At 40.6% G+C, this 19,602-nt stretch overlaps 1 protein-coding gene across 1 annotated transcript in view; it reads right to left on the bottom strand.

Moving 5' to 3' along the window:
* Positions 1 to 19,602, bottom strand: part of CAMKMT (calmodulin-lysine N-methyltransferase) — a 444,428-nt gene that overhangs the window by 11,012 nt on the left and 413,814 nt on the right. The window contains exons 8-9 of the mRNA XM_004447315.4: positions 12,935 to 13,009; positions 5,202 to 5,265 (exon numbers count right to left, since the gene is read on the bottom strand). Coding sequence (XP_004447372.3) covers positions 5,202 to 5,265; positions 12,935 to 13,009 — 139 coding nt within the window. The remainder of the gene's footprint in view (positions 1 to 5,201; positions 5,266 to 12,934; positions 13,010 to 19,602) is intronic.

Below are 19,602 nucleotides of genomic sequence, written 5' to 3'. Positions count from 1 at the left end.
ACTCCCCTGACACGCCCCCGCACCCCCGTGAAAGCTGCCTGTCCCAGGCCAGGGAGGAGAAAAGCGTGTCCCTGAGTCTCCCTGTCTCTACCCCAGAACCTGGGCACGAGAGGGCAGAGGCCAAAGGAGTGAATCCAGGAGAGGAGGGGGCCTTAAGACCAAAACCCAGGCTGCTCAGTCCCAGCTCCTCCCAGAAAGGAGGGAAGTAGCCCCAGAAGCAGAGGACACTGGGCTGTCACATAGCAGGACCATGGAAGGGATGGAGGGAAAGGGCAGGCTCTCAAGAACTACATTAGCGAGTGGAGCCCGAGGCAGCAAGGTCTGGGGAGATGGTGGAGGAGGCGTCCTCGCTGAACTCTTTCCTGAACATGAAGGAACGGCCCACTGCAGCGAGCAACGACTAAATTTACACACGATACCGTGAGAACTAGGCTGTGGGTATTTCAAGTGTCTTCTTATAAAAACTAAGTCTTTAACCTCATCTCCAGCCCTTCGCTGACCTTAACCCCCAAACCACATACAGCCAGAGTGGATTCCTTGTTGGTGGTGAAACGCACCACGCTTTTTCATATTCCACACACATAAGCACTGTTCTCTCCACTAAGGATGCTATCTTCCTGCCCTTTCCACTGAGGCTTAGAATGTTCTTATTATCTAAGGTCAAATTCACTACAACTGCCTCAGGGGAAAGCTTCCTTAATTTACTCAGGCACTTAGCACTCCTTATTCTGTGCTTTCTTCCTGTACCTCTTTCCCAGGATCCACCATGCATGGTAATTCCTGGAACTAATACATTAACATGCCCTGCTAAACTATGAGATTCTCACAGCGCTCCTTCCTCACATTCCTATTTATACCACCCCCTCCTCAGCACAGTGTTAGGAACATAGTGGTTCCTCAACAAATGTTTTTTTAATAAAGTCAGAGTCCAAACTTTGAGTATCTCTCATTCTATTGAAGATGTGAATTAGAAAAATTCACAATGCAAACCAAAACAGTGCCAGGTTTTACATGATGAGACGCCATGCTGTTCCAAGCCATTTTGCACTATTCCCTGAAGTTCCACCTGTTTGTGTACTACATTTTGGTAATCCCTGGGGGCAGAGAAGATGAGCAAGACAGCAAGCTGTTGTGACAGGCAGGCACAGCAAGATGATGCAACAAGAGACACAAGAAGAAAAACACAATGAGAGATACAACAAAGCAGGGTACGGGCTCCGCTCCCTGCTTTGTTGTGTCTCTCCTATTTTTTCTTCTTGTGTCTCTTATTGCGTTAGTTATTGTGTCAGCTTGCCACGCTTGCCCATCACGCCTGCTCATGGTCTTCTTTAGGAGGCAACAGAAACCAAACCAGGGACCTCTCATGAGGTAGGTGGGAGCTCAATCACTTGAGCCACATCCGCTTCCCTCAACTGCCTTTATAGTTCCTCTCTAAATCATCAAGTTGAGGAAAGCTTCCATTTTGGACAGGTGACACACATTTCCTGGTGAAACTTGGGGTTTCCTGTAAAGACCTTTCTTGGCAGATATCTTGTTTGGCTGAGGAACTAAGCATGGCCCTATGACTGGTCACCACAACTGGGCCAAGCCAGGAGCCCACCCTGGTGGTTCAGCTCTCCAGTCTCCCCTCAACGCGATCCCACTATAAAAGCTGAAAAGCAGAGGAACTCCTCTCCATCTCCTGTCTTTGCTTCTGGACCATATGGCTGCAGACAGCCAATTTGCCCTAGCCGGGAATCAAGGAACCACATTCCTAAAAAGGCACAGAATTCATTTTCTTTCCACAGCTTGACATGGGAATCTTCATGTTGTAATTATTCCATTCTAATCATCAAGGAACAATATCTCTCCCCTAGTGGAGGTTCTTGGAAGTAAAAAAAACCAAACAGAATGTATCATGTCTTCCAGCCTCCTGGACCCAGTGGAGGGCCTTCTGTGGATCTTCAGGGTGTGTGCAGCAAAGAGGCAATGTGACTAGTTATTGCAGAAATTGCCAAAGGCTAGGGCAACCAAATGGTATACTCCCCCTCCCACAAGCACTTCTCCAGGGAAAATGTCTGGAGAGAGCCGCCTATATTCAGTACTCACTAGTCAAGAGTTTCCCTAGTTCTTCTGCAAGCTACTAAGAGCTAACATTGATTCAGAACTAATCCTGTGCTAAAGTTTTACAATGCACTAGATTGTTCCTCCCTGTTTTACAAATGACAAACTGAGGCTCAGAGAGATGAATCTAGTAAAGTTCAGATATGAACCTCAGCTTTCTGTCTCCAAAGCACCAAGCATACCATCGCTCAGCAGGGAGGACTTAGGAACTTTAGCACTGTCAGTGTCCTACAGGAGTGTGGGTGAATTCCCTCACTTTCCCATCATTGGGGAAAGTGGGCTCAAGAGAGCCGATTCCAGATCCTCAGGGCAAAACTGGGCCTCCTGTCATTCAGGCCTCCCATCAGCCAGGCCGGGGGCCCTTTGGACAAGTGTCTCATGTATACTAACCTTGAAAAGTGGATACAGCAATAAGAAAGAAATAGCTAATCGCTACCTAGCATCTCTCGTGTTTATTCCTGCCTTTTTATAGGTGAGGAAATTCAGGCTCAGGGAGGTGAAGCAGTTGGTAAAAGCAGAGTTGGGAGTTTGTATATAGTTTTTCCTTAAGTCTTTCCACTCACTCTGCTTCACCTTCAGAAACTGGGGCCCTGCTATACATTTAAATCACGTGGCTAAAGTATACCTTTTACTGAGAACCTGAGAACCTGCTGTATCTTGCACTGAATTTGCGGAGGCCCAAATCCCTGAGAACTCAGAATGCAGTAGTCTAGCCCCTGATGTTTTCATTTGGGCCTCTGGGCCACCTTCAGCCTCTGGGCCATGAAACCATGGAGGAGTTGGCAGGTTCAAGAGAATATTAAAACTATCTCTAGTTATAATGCAATGAAGCATTTAACATGATCTTAATCTCGGATTGTGGCATCCATAACATGTATACTCAGCCAGGGGACGTCCTGTGGAAGCAGAACAGCCAGCACTGGGATCTAAGAAGGAGCAGAGAGTCCAGTTTTTCCTCTGGTTCCTTCCAATCTGTGGGAATGCTTCCTGCCCACCTTCATAGGATGCAGAACCGCTGCCGTTCACACCCAAGTCCAAGTGCCCTTCCATGTTCCATCTGGGTAGAGGACCAGGGAGCTCCGCCCCCCCTGCCTGCTGGGTGGGGATAGGATTCCTGGATGGTAAGTTTGGTGTGTCCACACACCATTCACAATTTGGAGCTCCCCTCTTGCGGGTTTGCACTGACACCTTAGGCTAGAATACCCAAAAGCCTTGTGCATCAGCCATCCATCAGGGTCTAAATTAGGCCCCCAAATCCCATTTCCAGTGTCGTGGGTTAGGGCGGGCCCCTCTGATTTTGCCTCTCCTCACGTTGCATGAGTGAGTAGCACCTCCTCTGGGGCCCTGTCGCATCCTTTTCTGTGTGAGTATCAGCTGTGAGTAGGAGGGCTGCTGTCCTCCTTCAGAGGGGCCTGCTGAGTGGAGACGCACTTCAGACAAGGGGGGGGCATGGTTCAGGGTTTAATAGAGGGTACAGGAGAGCTGCTGGAGATTCCAGTCCAATATGCATTTAGGTCTATTCATAGCTTGGGCAGTTTTCTATTGTAAATCATTCGCATGATTTACAATAGATCCTAGGTAAATCATGCAAATCTGCTGCAAAATGGAGTATTTGCCACAAATAGGCTTTGAAGGGTGTTGGTGATGAGTGAAGTACTGTTTGTGCAGTGTGAGATCCAGGCGTCCTTGAAAGCATCGTATTTAGGTATGATACATTTTCATGCAGGCCTTTCCATCCAAGACTCTCACTGCCCTTCCTGAAAATCCTGAACTTGCAAATGCTCACAAGAATCACTCAAGGTTAACAGGGGGGATGAAAAAGGCCCAAATACCTTCTTCTACCTTCATTCAGCCATGGCAGCAGCTGTTAGTAGCTTGGAGCATACCCCTCCTTCCCTCAAGACCTACTACCCACCTCACAGGGGGAACTGAGAAGGCCAGTTTCACTTAATTGATTACCCCATATTAATACAAAGCTATAGTTACTCCTCAGAGAGGCCTATTTAAAGTTTCTCAGCTATATACTGATAACAAAATAAAAAGCAACACTATATAAAGCAAAGGGTGCTTATCAAACTGCTCTGGGAACCCTCAAAGTACAAAAGATATAAAAGGAAGATTGAAAGGTATTAGTCTATAAATCTCACTGTGGTTAGGAGACTAGAGCAAACCTTTATAAAAAGACTTTAGAAACAAAACTTCAGAAGACTTTATATACACATACACCCTTAGATACAAATATGTGTACACATACACACACATTTGCAGTCTTCTCCCAGATATGAGAGTTCCTGCCTGAGATTACATTGTTAACCTATTTTAAATTCCTGTGGCACAGCAAGAGTCTTATATACTTATGAGTATATTTCTTTTAATGCCTGAGCTTTAAACTCATTTTCTTACTTTAAATAGATGTATATTAACTCTCCGTTTAGGCTGCAGGACCGCCTAGCTTAGTATAACAGCCCAACAAAATAAGAGTGGATACAAACTCTGTAATTTACTCACAGGCATAAATGGATATATAAATGTAAAAATGTGCACAATATTTTATGCCATGCTTGGCTTCATTGTGACATAATGTTTATAATATGTAAATAATGGCTTCCTTTTAAAGCAAAGAACTTTTAATATACAGATTCATCTGAAGTCCTTTTTCTTTAATATAAACAGAAATAAAAAGAAAAAAAATCACAATAAATAAATATCCAATGACAAAGGTTACCATTGAAGGGATTAAAAATGAAAGAAGTCAACAGAAAACTTTCAATATCATACTTCTACTTTAATAAGAAGATATTGTTATCAAAGGAACACAAGAAATGCTTTGATAAAATAATCTCACACTATCTCTGAAGCGGTTTTCCTTTTTCTTTTTTTTTTTTCACTTCCTGCTGTGTTCCTTATCAGAAGGCCAAGGGTAAGAAGTTTCCCAGTTATGATTAGGAAAGAAGCTGATAAATCAGAAGACCCAATTGAAGTTGGACATAGTAAGTATTACATGACATTAATCCAGCCATTCCTTTACTTTCTCCATCTTTGTGCACAGACTAATTATTCTCAAGCCAGTGTTCAGGAGAAAACAGAAACATACTTACCCTGGGCTGGAGTAATCTCTTTATTGCATCAACAAGGCTGGCTCTGTACTGGTCCAGAAACAGGCTGACATTGAGAAGAGAGCAGAATCCAGATTAAACTGGGTTTTCAGTTCTAATGATACTAATGGAGATAAGTACAAGGCCAATTACACGTCTTTACTTACACGTCTTTACTCAAAGCTAAAAAAAGAGAAATTGTTTCCTTCCATTCAAGTGTTTCACTGGGGGCAGGGGGCAGAATATATTGTGGTCAGTGTTATCCAACTAAAGCCAAGTTGTCCACATGCAATGAGCCAGGATTCACACACGACTGGGTCATGGGTAAAGGTAAAAGGGACAATTTCTAAATTGCTGTTTGGGGAAATCATCTGGTTGAGCTCAAGCTCTCCCAGCATTAGTGTCTAGGCTGCCATAAATCTGGGCCCCCTTCTCACCAAGGGTGCTTTGAGGCTGCTTTCCAAAAATCAACCACTGAGCAGGTCTCAGGTGGTGCTAATAGTTTTCGGTTACAAAGAACAAACAGCATTAAGGTTAGATTCAACCAGGGACCTAGAAGCAAACAGCCACCGTTAAACAGAAAACAAGCTTTGGCAATGTGTCATAGAGACCACAGCAACTCTGAATTTCTCTCCCTTGACTTCCATGCTGATTTCTTTCCAGTTCACTGTGATTTTACATTTCCCTTCTCTGGTCTTTTGGGAATTTTGCCAGCGCTCTGTCACCCCCTGGTTGGGTCAGTCTGGCTCAATCATTACCAGGCTTTGTCTGAGAAGCCTGGGGAAGACTTTCCTTCTCTGGGACTTCCAGGTCCCAGACTTCCAAGTGTGGGAAGTTAGTTAACTAGATGGCCAGCTAATTAACTTAGCCATAACTTGGGCTGGGCTGGAATGGTGAGGGGTGGAAGCAGCCAGTGTTGAAAGCACACGATGAAGAGTTGGCTACCAAACATCTGTGCGTCTTACAGTGTCCAGAGAAGGAAAGGGCTTCAGAGCTCTGTTAAAGTTCACCAACAATACTCATTGGTAATTGGGATTCTCTGAATCCCATATTAGGATACATAATCTGATAAACATTAATCTTGGAGCTTAGAAAATGCAGCCGAATTGTAGGAATCTTAATAGTCCTGGAAAAACCCAGGATGTCTAATTGCCGAAGTCCTAAGACTCCAACTGTATGTGAGCATTGAGGGAGCAAAGAGACAAGGGGGTAGAGGACTCGGTGCCTGTCCCTTCAGAGCGTACAATATGATAGGGAGATGAGCTTGATATGATACATACAGATCAAAGCACAATTGTCAGAGACAAACACATTTTCCTAACAAAACAGTTAATAGTTACTGAGCTGAGTACTAGGTGCTAGGCACCCTTCTAAGAACTTTTCATGGATTATCTCATTTAATCCTCATATCATACCTATGAGGCAATTATTATTATTATTATAAACATTTTACAGCTAAGGAAATGGAGGCCTAGAGAGGTTCAGCAAACTTGCTCAGTGCCATGCAGCTTCTAAGTGGCAGAGCTGAGCTTCATAACTGCTGAGTATAGCTTCAGGGTCCATGTCAATGATGTTTTCTTTTTAAAGGCAGGGAAGCAGAACCGCTTTTGAAATATTACCTTAACCCACATCAAAATTCCAAAAGAATTTACTTGGAAAACAACTTGGAGCTCCCCTCTGGTGGGTGCCCCTTCCACCGCGGGCTAGAACACTTGGCAGGCTTGGGCCTCAGCTATCCCATAAGGAGCCTCGGTGAGGCCTTACTCCCGTCTGTAATGCTGTGGGTTGGTGTGGGCCTCTCTGGTTTTGCCTCGCACCCCTCACATTGCATGAGTAAGTACCACCTACTCTAGGGCCCTGCCTCCGTTTCTGGGCTAAGGGTGAGAATCGGCTGCTGTCCTCCTTCAGAGGGAGGGTGTGGAGCCACACTGAAGACAAGAGGCAAGAGAGTTCAGGGTTTAGCAGAGCTCTGACTCTGACCTTTCTGCTCTGAGACCTTGGACAAGTCACTTCACATGAGGCCTCAGTTTCCTTGCCAATAAAGGCCCACCTGTGTGGCAGTTTTAGAAGAATTAATAATATGTAAGTTGACAAATATTTGTTGAGCACCTACTACATATTAGGCACTGTTTTAGGCATTTGGGATAAGCTATTAATAAGACAAAGTTCCCATCCTCAAGGAGTTTCCATTTTGTATTTATATACATATTACAACTTCCAGGACAGTGTACCCATGTAGGTGGTACTCAATAAATATTTACTTACTGATTACCTGACTGGTAGGTCGACACAGTCCTTGGACTCGGGGGGCCTATGCGGAGTGTTAGTTTCAGTGACCCTAAGACATTCCTTTCCTGGTGCTGTTAAGGATGAATCAGTATTTAGGTAGGATCCTTCCCCAGAGGAGGTTCCCTTCCAATTTGATGATTCTCTTATTTGAGAAGGAGTGGGGATAGCATTTTAGGACAAGTTTTCAAGAAGGCAATGCTTGGGTTTCTTTGGCTATCAGGGTGTGTTCAGTGGACAGTTCCTCTTTTATGGAAGGACATTTGAGCAATGAAAAAAGCATCCCGTTCAGCTAGAAACCATGCCTAAAATGAGAACCTTATTCCATTCTAGCCATCAACCAGGATAACCTATTACCCATGGGCAAATTTTATCTTTCTGTAAAACTACATGCTTACATTTTATGCATGATTGTTCTGTAAACCCACAACTTCTCTAATAAAGGTGGAAAAAAGCTACACATTAAAATTTTGGACCACAGAATGTGTCTAATTCAAACTCTAGAAAAATTTGCCACTAAGTCCTACTATGCAGAAATTAATAACCATTGAGGATCGATGAGAGAAAGTAGTAAATAAGTCTTTAAAAAAGTTTGCACTGCAGGACTACCTTATTCTTCAATGAGGTAATATTGTCTTAAATTTTATAATTAAGCATTCTGGGTTTTTTTGTTGTTGTTGTTTTTTTAAAAGAAGATTATCACCACTGGAAAATACCTCAGGCTTATAGGAAACCTGGCTGATTGTGCAAAGTACCACTCTCGGTTTACACCTGTGCATCTTAAGAGCTGGTAAGACGTTAGAAAAAAATTGCACCTTAAAGGCTGAGTTTACAAATATAACCTTATAAAGTATTTCTACTTAATGTTGTCAATAGTAACAAAGATATTAACATAACAATTCACTAGAAAATGCAGTTTAACACACGGCACATATTCCAAACACAGTTATCTGAAAGGTAATGTTTGTCTACTCCTCCTCCATCATTCCAAATCAAATTTCTGAAAAGTTACTCTTGTGGGTCTCTAATAGATCTTTATTCTAAGCAAGCTCACTTTTCTACTTAGCTCTGGTGCAGCATTTATAATGCTTTGTAGGATATGTCACATGAACAATTTCAATGTGCTTTAGTAGGAGTGATATATAATCTCCTGAAAATTCACCCCTTAAATAAGTCCTAATGGGCTCAGAGAACAGCAGTAGCTTAAGTGGATCTATTAAAAAAGGCTGAGTGGGTCAGTGATTGGGATGAAGATACCATTTTAACTCTCCCTTCACTTCAGTTACTGATCAAAATGCATTGACAGTCTAGTTTGACCATTGCACACATATACATCAGTGTATATGCATGTATACACACACACACACAACTCTATAATTCACTTGGGGGAATCAACACTAGCTTTGTTTCATTGATCTGAAACATAGATTTTATGACAAAGAAAGGTGCTGGACCATTTTCATTGCCTACCTTAGAATCAGTCAGAGTTTTATGCAGAGCATAAAGCATCTATACTTCCTCACAGGGAAATTAATTAACACAGAACAAGGAAACATTTTTTTCTCTCTCAGTATCTACAGAAAAGAGGACCGCTAGCTAATTTTCGAGGCAAAATGTCCTTTGTTAATTTTGCCCTTTTAGATTTAACTTTCAGCAGTGGAATGGCCTCTTTTGGCATTATTAACAACTGATGTGGCAGCTGGGACAGCTGGGGCTGTCTTATTCTGATCTCACTTGGTTCTTCCAAATTGTAAGATCTTGGGCAATTCGTGTATCTTCTGAATCGCCTCATGTATGAGGGGAAAGGACTGACTATATTTGGGCTAAAGATTTTTCAGGTGTGATTGTGAGTTGTGAGTTAGAGCAACCCTTGATCAAAGCATCTGAAAGAAAACAAATTCTAGAGCCTAGAGTATTTCCATTTTGGGAAAAAAAATTTTCACGGAATGTTAAAAACCAAACTTTTTCATCATTTAGCATAAAGTAAAAAGGATAAAAAAAACAAACAAACCAACAATAAAACCACCAGCTATCCACTGTAAAAATGCTGAGAGAGCAAGTGTGGTGAAGGCTTTCCCTCCATTTCTTTCCGAAGTCCCTGGCTGCAGGCGCACAGATGTGCACATTGGCCTGCACACCTGAATCCGTGGGTCAGGACATGGGTGGCATTTCAGGCCCGCTTTCCAAGCCTTTACAGATTCCAGAGTACAGAGTCATTTCTTTTGTTTTTTTGCGGAGTTAAAATAAACTGGATGAAAGCTGTCATTGGATAAAAAACATCTAACTTCCAGACGTTTAATTTTATTGTGATTGAACAGGAGTTTGGAAAGACAGGCTTAAAATTAATAATCATGTACTATTCTAAGCTCGACAATGACCAGGCGGGACTGCATTCCAGCAGAAAGGAATCCTTACATTAAATTCCTCATTACACACAAGTCAGCTGAGGTTTTCAGTAAGTAGGCTTTTCGTTTCCCACTGTGGTTAAATATTCTAATATTTTAATGTTTGTCAATCGCATCCTTTTGCAGGTGTGGCTGTACCTCAATTTTTCCTTCTATGTACTTCAAAGTTGAAATTTTATAAGTTATTTAGTACTGTTGAACCATGAAACTATTTTTCATTGTCGAAAATGCTGAATGGTGAAATAACGACTAGCTTTCACAGTTTGCCTCTTTATTTTATAATCTAGTTGTCCTACTAAATTTAGATGTGAACTAAGAGACTGTATCTTCCAAGAAATAAGTTATTTTCCCCACTGCCCACAGGTTTGTGAATGTTTGAATGTAAATATATGAATATATGAATGACTTAAGAACATAAACATATCACGGCTTGTTGTAATCATGTGCATTTTACTTGAGCTGCAATGCAGGTTTGGAATAGGTTTGTGAATAGAGCTTGTTTTCATGTAAATGGGATCAAGCAGTACCACTGGTTAGCTATTCAGGGAATCAGACAATGCCATCCTTGCTGGAAATGCTTCAGTAAGAATTTAATCCATGTACCTAATATTTGAACTCCAACTCTGGCCTAATCCAGATCTTATTGACTGACAATGACTAAAGGATGGTGTGAGACTTAACGACCTATTTATGTGTGACACCTATTTCTGGCACTGAGTAGTTCAGGTTTCATCTTGAGGGTGGTGTTTAAAGGGCTTTCTTTTCCTCCTCTAACATTCTAAAAAAAATGCAACATGGTCTGTCTGTCTGCCCTGAGAAGCAGCATCCATGCAATAACTCTGCCAGAGAAATACCAAACTAATGGGACATAAAGAACTCCTGGAATCCTGTGCCTTACTGCTGTATGCACAACATGCATATTATAAACAGTACTCTCTAAGTTTCTAAGCAGCTTACCCATCCCTGAGAATATGAAGAGAGACCATTACCAAAGCATTTCTTTTGGAAATAATATCAGCTTCACAGTGAGAGTAGCTTAATGTTTCACATTTACAAATGGGAAATTATAAACAGGCTGACATTCTGGCACTTATAACACCAGGAAAAAAAAAACTTAACAATTCATGCATAGAAAATTCATTTATAAAATGAAACTTGGCGTATTTAGTTGTTTGAATCCATAAAATCTCACATAGCTACTCGGTGTGTGTGTGTGTGTGTGTGTGTGTGTGTATGTTTGTACCTATAACATTATATTATGTGATGTATTTGTAATGAAAACTTTAAAATGAATATGCATTATGTATATCGTTGTATATGATTCTGTTGTTGGCCAGGGAAAAAAAGACTTTTTTGAACACGTTGTGCAGCTATTTTTAACCTGAGAGCATTAATCAAAAGAAGAGCTTAAATCTTACTTCCTCTGCTTGTCTCTCTGGTACAAATAGGATGACATGGTGTGAGTGTCCATAATATAAGATATGACAAAGCCAGGCTGTTTTGATATTTGTGTGAAGGACAAATTTAACTCTCAGTCTCTTGGCCAGACGTGACTTACCGCACATAATCGGGAGCCCATCCACGTGAGACCCTCTAACCCTTCAAGAAGATGCGGCCCTCCTGCCCTCCTTCCGCTGCTCTCTGATCTGACTTTCATGCTTAGTCTGATCTAACCCTGCCAGCATTATCTTCATCTGTGCAATGAAACCTGGAGGATCCTTTCTCATATTTGGTGAAGAAAATCATCTACTAAATTACTTGCTCAAATCATATGGTGAGGTTTTAGCTTCTTATTTTTTATCAGATGAGGGATGCAACACTGAGGCACAGTATCGATAAATCTGTTCATTGTTTTTTTAATAAGCTTTTCTGAAATTGGATGTAAAGAGACTACAAGAGCCACAAAGAAATAGAAAATAGCTAAAAACAGGACAAAATATTTAATTTTCATTGAGGAGTATTCTCAGAAGAAAAAAATCAAACCTAATTTCATTGTTTTAGGTAGAAGAATTATCCACTGAAAATCTTATTAAAATAAAAAAAAATTCCTCATGAAAATTTAAATGCATTCATTCTACTCTTCTTTCGGAAATGTCTTCTCTGAGTTCTGGATCTTATGATTGGGCTTATCAATATAACAGAACTTCTTTAATATCTACTATGTTTTCAAATCCAAAGTGTCATAAGAAATATCATGATAAAATTATAAATAAGATCTCACTAATATAGAAAATACTTGTGAATTGTCAATGTTTCCCATATGCTGAAGTAATTATTATGCAACATGAAAAAGGAAAATACATAAGATTAGTTGAAACAATCAAGTTTTGATACTTATTTATCCTGTAATTTAGGCCAGACTTTCATGAACAAATAAATAGCTTGGATTAAAAGAGAAGACAAAATACCTAATGTAAATTATTTTTGAAAAAGCAGACAGTTGACATTTTATAATTTGCATAGGAATAAAATATAATTTTTTCTTTTATGTATCATTAAATATCATTATTGAATACTTTGAAAATATTAGATAGCAAACATACACTTTAAGAAAAGATAGTTCCCTAAAGCTGTTCTGCAGATATGTTTATTTGCTGGAGTGTATATGTACACACACACACACACACATATATATACATGTATTTCCTTATATCAATAGTCAGATCTTTCCTAAGAAGTAAGCTAATTGAGCTGTTTGTGTTGATAAACTCCTTTTTCTCCACACAATTCCTCTCTGAGCCATAATTATTTGCAATTTGCCTAAGTCGTCCATTTACTGATACGTCAAGCATGAAACAGAGGCAATTCCAGAAAATGGAAATGCTTCTCAAAATCAATCTTTGGGAAATAATGTGGTAGAAGTTACTGTGTGATAGAAGACTACCTTATAACTGTCACATGGAGATGAATATTAATTTGTTGAGGTTAAGGTGGCTTTGTGCTTCATTTGTTGACTTTGCTTAGCCGTCAGCAAAGCAGCACAGCCCAATTACTCCAGCAAAGCGATTTTTTCTAACCGGAGTTTTATGATTTTTATGTACTTACCAGTCAGCACACATAACAATGTCAAAATGTCCTTCCAGTTGAGAGACATCTGTCTCATTATCCCATCGTAAAATGCTTGAGGAAAAAAAGATTTAAAAAATTATACTTAGGTCTTTTTTTTTTTTTCACTTTAGATTTTGAGCTATTAACATTATTTTTTATGGCACGTGAAATTATTTAAAAGGTATATACAAATTATTTCAAAAGGTATAATAAAACTATGGATGTAACTGTCTCTTCCATATTTCATTTAGCCTTCAAATCTGGAAGAGGATGAATTCCTATTTAAACACAATAGTTAAGCTTTTGTTAGTTTTTACAGGTTTGGTAGACAAAATAGTGAGAAATATCTTATCTTTACATAGTCATTAGAATCATTCTAGACCAGAGGTTCTTAACAAGGGGTCAATGAGCTTGAACTGAAATTCAAAAAAACATTATTCTTCTGGGGACCTATTGGTACAGGTGTGATATATTTATTAAATAACACACAGTAAAGCGTGGACTTAGTAAGGGGTTCACGGTTTTCACCTGACTGGCAAAGGGGTCCATGGAACAAAAAAGATTAAGAACCCTTTTCTAGACCCTTAGCACCAATGAGGTACATATTGAAATCAAAGTATTCTCCAGCTGACTGGAAATGATGTGAGACTTAGTTACACCTATCCTGCCTTAATATATATTTATTGGTTACCTTCTTATTAATGAAATGAGCAATTTGGCAAGACAGGAGAGAATAAAAGAATAGTCAACTATAATTTGGCATTTCTCAGTTTTTATACATATTTTTAAATCCACCTATGCTGACACTCAATCTCCAAAAGAGGATCAGGTTTTAAACTCCACTTTAATAGCAATAATTAATAACATGTATTTGAAAACTAACGGTTGGACTAACGAAGACAACCAGAAATTTTAAGTTACTCTCAAGTAGTAATCGTGATTAGCATTTTACCGTTTTAAAGTATCTTAATAATTCTCCCTCTATCACACCAAAACGATGATTTGCAGTACTATTTTCAAAGTAAAATTTTGCTCCTAATCTGTTGTGATTGCTGTTTAATGGTGAACTCAGTAACCATGCCCTACCCTAATCAGTTATATTTGCTTTTCTTAGCAGTTTCCTTATTTCTTCTACATCTTCCCTCAGGGAAAAGTCATGTGTTTGAATATAAAGTCTTATATTTTAATAAGTCTGAAAGTTGTTTTCATACACATGAATGCACATGAATGCTGGTGAGTTTCTGGAGGTAGCAAAAAACATATCACCACAAAAATGCCTACACAGATTCAGCATCTGCTGAATTACAACTGAGAACCTACAGTGTGTGGGGCCTGTGCCCGGCTGCAAGTCATCCCTGAGGCAGCTCGGCAGGCCATACAGCCAGGCAGACACGTAACTCCAACGCAATGTCCTACGCGCTCGGTAAGCTCAGACTCGCGCACGAGGGAAGGCTTCCCAGAGGAAGTGGGTTTTCCTCAGTGTTCACGAGTCCTGTGACACGGGGAAGAGCTTTATAAATTAATTCTGGTGTTGTTGTACTTGCCTAGACCCGCTGGAGAGCCAAGAAATGAAGGAAGGTAGGAAACCCCTAAAAGATAATGCTCACTTTGGTCTTGGATTCCTTAGAAACTCCTGTAGCTGAGGAAAGTGGGCAACAACTGACATCAACGTTTTTGGTGCAAATGGGACTTATGCTCTTTGAGAGAGCGAACCTGCTCAGCCCTCATCAGGGCTTGGAGAGTTTCTGCATGAACAAGATGGCTTAAAACAAAGATCTATTTATCTACTTTATCAAATCATAAATGTGTCCATTACACAAATTTTGGGAAACAGGGAGTATTAAAATTACTTATAACCTTATCATTCCAAGAACTATTATTAAGATTCTTTTAGTACACACATAATTACTAAAGCACAAAGAATAGAAGGTGCAGGAAATCCTATGGTAATATTGGATATTGGATTCCTGAGGTGCTCCAGCCCTTGGTTCAACAAAGACAAACTGGAAAAGACAGGGGTCTGGGCAGAGTTTGGCTACGGCTTCCCACAGCATCTGTAACAAGCTGTGATGCTAAAAGAAATCAAAATGCTCAGCTTGATCACATGGGCCACCACAATCCTGAAGGGCATTTTTCCCTAGACACACAGGCTCACGGCTCTACTGTCCCCATGACTATACGCACGTGAGAGGGAGTGGCGTTATGGAACGAATACTATATTCAGTGCTGGAGCAACAGACAAAAAGTAGGTTCAGATCTTAATTCCTTCCCTTACAGCTGCCTGACCTCAGGCAATTATTTAACCTCTGAGTTTTTCTCATCTGTGAATGGGGATCATAATAGCCACCCTCTTGAACATTCTAGGGGCACCATTCACATTGCATTGTGAAGTTGCCCTGTTCATACAATGCCTCACAGCACACGATGAGAACTGTGCCCCTGCAATTGTGCAATCAGCGTCTTTCTATCACAGAAATTTAGAGATGATGGTGATTTCAATCGTCAAGAAGTTTCTTAGAAATTTCTCTCCTCCAATGATTTTGCCTTCACCCTCCTCAGCCACTCACAAGTATGCTCATACACACTAGAGCAGTGCTTCAACTATGGAGAAGGAGATTTTTGTGTTGTTTGTTAGGATCCAATCTGTTGTGGACCAGCACTTTAATAAAATACAAAAGTAATAAATTAATAGAAAAAGGAGAGCTGACAAATGAAGATATTCATAACACAAGTCCACTGACCAAATGCTTGGATGTCACAGTAGTGTTTCTAGACATTTACTTTCTTTTTTTCTCTTTTTTGGTTTTTACAATGGGGATTTATTTGCTTACAAGCTTACAGTTCTGAGGTCGTGAAAATGTCCAAATCAAGGCATCATCAGGTGATGTTTTCTCCTTGAAGACTGGCTCCCAGCAATCCTGGGTTCCTCTGTCATATGGCAAAGCATATGGCAGCTTGTGATATTCTCTCCCTTCTCTTCCTGGTTTCATTGCTTCAGCTTCTGGCATCTTCTGGTTCTCTCTCTCTATTTTTTTTCATGGCAATTTTTAAAATTTTTATTTATTTAATAGATCACACAAAATGTTACATTAAAAAACATAAGAGGTTCCCATATACCCCACTCCCCACCCCCATCCCTATTTTTTTAACTGTATTTTTTAAAAAGATACATAGATCACAAAAAATGTTACATTAAAAAATATATTCCCATATACCCCACCCTCCTCCATTCCACTCCTCCCACACCAATAACCTCTTTCATCATTGAGGCACATTCATTGCATTTGGTGAATACATTTTGGAGCACTGCTGCACCACATGCATAAGAGTTTACATTGTAGTTTACATTCTCCCCCAGTACATTCAGTGGGTTATGGCAGGATATCATTTAGGACAACTCCAAGTCCCAAAAATGCCCCCACATCACCTCTCTTCTTCCCTCTCCCTGCCCTCAGCAACTACCATGGCCACTTTCTTCACATCAATGCTACAATTTCTTCCATTACTAGTCACAATAGTTCTATAATAGAATATCAGTAAGTCCACTCTAATCCATATTTTATTCCTCCATTCTGTGGACCCTGGGATGGTGATGTCCCCTCCACCTCTATATCAAGAGGGGGCTTATATCCCACATGCAAGATGGATGCAATTCTCCTGCTTACAGTTGTAGGCACTCTTGGTTCCCTGGTGTGGTTATCCATCTTCACCTTCTTGTTAGCTGACTTGGGTAAGTCCAATGAACTAGAGAGTAGGAGTCGCAACTCTGCTGAGGCTCAGGGCCCAGCTGGCACATGGACAGTCTAGAGATTCAAGTCTCCTGAGTATACACCAACCCTAGTGCCTACCACAGGTTCAGTACAAGTGACAGAAGAGACATGTGTAGAAAGGTCACATCTGAGTCCAACTCCATCACACTCAGGAACACAAATTCCAAAGTAGGGTCCACTGACATGGCACTGAACTCCAGAGCCATCTGCCATGACCATAGAACCTGTGGGTCTCTGTAGCCCTCAGGAGAACAAGTATCTGGGGTTGTATATACTTTGGCTGTCTTTGGGGTCCTGCTGAGGTGTGCATAAGTGCAACCCCTCTGATGACCTCCCAACTCCTTTTTGAAGACTCTTAGCCATATAAACTCATTTGTCTTTGCCATTTCCCCCTTTTATTCAAGATTAAAAAGTTACAGTTACAAACAACAATTGAGGGAGTGCTGAGTTCCTACCCAGGGGAGCTCTGTCACATTCCCCAATGGAACAGCAACAATCTCCCAAGTGCAACTGCAAAGACCAATGAAGAAGGATGGTCCAGTGATGAGCCCTTGATACTGATGACTATGCTTATGAGCCTGTGTGCCTGAAATATGAACTAGGCCTAGAGCTGCAGGGTGCCTAAGAGTTACCTCCTGAGAGCCTTCACGTTGCTCAAACGTGGCCACTCTCTAAGCCAAACTCAGCATATAAATGGATTATCTTCCCCCCATTGTGGGACATGACTCCCAGGGATGAGCATCCCTGGCACCAAGGGATTACTACCAATCACTAACTGGTGATTCAACTAGAAAAAGACCTTGAATAAAAGGATCAACTCAGACCAGCAGACTATCTCAGCCTACATGTAGGATCACATGTTAAAAACTGCTTTTTGATCTAGACATTTACTTTCAATTTCTGCACTTACCTCATCACAGACCAGGCACCAGTGTTCACCAGTTAGTTCACAGACTGGCACCAGTGTGTGTGACCTCATTGAGGAACACTGCTCTAGACCTTGTCTTTACCAATAACGGCAACCCCACCCCACTCTCTGATCATCCCCTCCTATTTTTCATAGCTGATTCCTCCTAGTACTCTAATTCCAACCATTTCTTTCATCCCACTGGGCTACAATCCATTGACCCTATCACTGTGTCACTGTCTCTCTTGCCTCATGTTTACCATCCCTCCTTGCCCAGCTTCCATTGGCAAAGCTTGCATTTTATTTTCACCCTTGCATACACCCTCAACTCCCTTGTCCCTCTCTTCTTCATATTTGTTAAATCTTGCTCTCTGCCTGCTCCCTGACTGCACCTATTCACCTACATGGGGCTGGAGAAAACATGCAAGCATCATGACTGACTTTGCTGCAAATTCATGGCCACATACCTTGAATGGGCTCTTAATGATACCTGGCAGTTATACTTACATTTTCCTTGAATATTTACTCTCCCACTATCCTGGGTCATTATTTTGCACCTTCTTTTCTCTTTTCAAAATTCTAACATCTCCTCCCTCATCCTCACTTTCATCTGATGACCTTGCTTCCTACTTCTCTTTCAAAATTTCAACAATCAGATGAGAAGTTCCATAGACTCCCACCGTCACACTTATGCTCCTAACAGCACCTGCATCTACATACTCTGCCTTCTGGTCTGTTACCAACATACTCCTATCTCAAGACAGTACCTTCTCTTATATACTAGATCCAGCCCCTTTTGTCTATTCTTGGACATGGCTATAGCAATTCTCCCTTTTCTCTCCCACATTATCAGTTTTTCCCTTTCTACTGGATCATTTCCATAAGTATTCAAACTTGCAGTATCTTCCCCTCTTAAAATATCCTCTCCTGACTACATCCTCCCCTCCAATTATTGCTCCATTTCTCTACATCTCCTTTGCTTCAAAGCTCGACAAAGTTGTCTAAACTCTTCTTCTAATTCTTCTCCTTCCAGTGTCTCTTAAATCCACTCCAATCAAGCTTATGTCCTTACCATTCTGTCAAGAATGTGATTGTCAAAAACTCACCAATGATTTTGCTAAATTCAGTTCAGTTCTTAATCTCCAGCTTACCTGACCTGTTAGCCTGGATTTCTCCCATGAATTCCAAATTCATGTATCCAACTATCTATTTTAATATTTTCACCTGAATATCAAATAGACATCTCAAACTTAACATGTCTCAAAATTGAATTCCTGGTTTTTCTCCCAAATCCACTTCATTCAGTCTTTCTCATCTCTGTTAACAGCAATTCCATCTTTCCAATTGCTCAAGTCAAAAATCTTGAACACATGCCCAACTCTTCTATTTCTTTAACACCTTACATCAAATATGTCAGGAAATGCAGTTAGTTCCAACCATATCTCCATCCACACTGCTCCCACCCTTGTTTAAGCTACCATCATCTCTCATCTGAATTACTGCATAGTCTCCTAATTGGTGTCTCCCTGCTTCCACCTATTACCCTACAGTTTCTGCTCAAGAGAGCAGCCAGAGTGATCCTTTTAAAACATATTTCAGATCATGAGCCTTCTCTACTTAATAATCATATAATGGTTGTTGTCTTCACTCAAAGTAAAAGCCTGTCTTTTAGTGACATATAAAACCCTATACAATCTTGGCCCAGTTACTTCCTTGCTCTCTCTGCTCTAGAAACACTGGCCTCCTTATGATTTCTTGAATATATCAGGCATGCTTCTGCCCTGGATCCTTTATTCTAGGTTCTTCCTCTGTTTGGGACACTCTTCCTCTGATATCCCTATGGCTCACTTCTTCACCTCCTTCAAGTGTTTATTCAAATGTCTTAACTTCTCAAGTGATCCTCTCCCAATCATCCAATTTAAAACTGCAATTATTCATTTCAACCCCAGTACTTCTGAACCCTCTAATCCCACTTTTTAACTTTTTAT

Source organism: Dasypus novemcinctus, chromosome 17 (genome assembly GCF_030445035.2).
Source record: "Dasypus novemcinctus isolate mDasNov1 chromosome 17, mDasNov1.1.hap2, whole genome shotgun sequence".
NCBI classification, from domain to species: domain Eukaryota; kingdom Metazoa; phylum Chordata; class Mammalia; order Cingulata; family Dasypodidae; genus Dasypus; species Dasypus novemcinctus.
The sequence above is the reverse complement of the archived record's forward strand: the minus strand, read 5'-3'. Positions and strand labels throughout refer to the sequence as shown.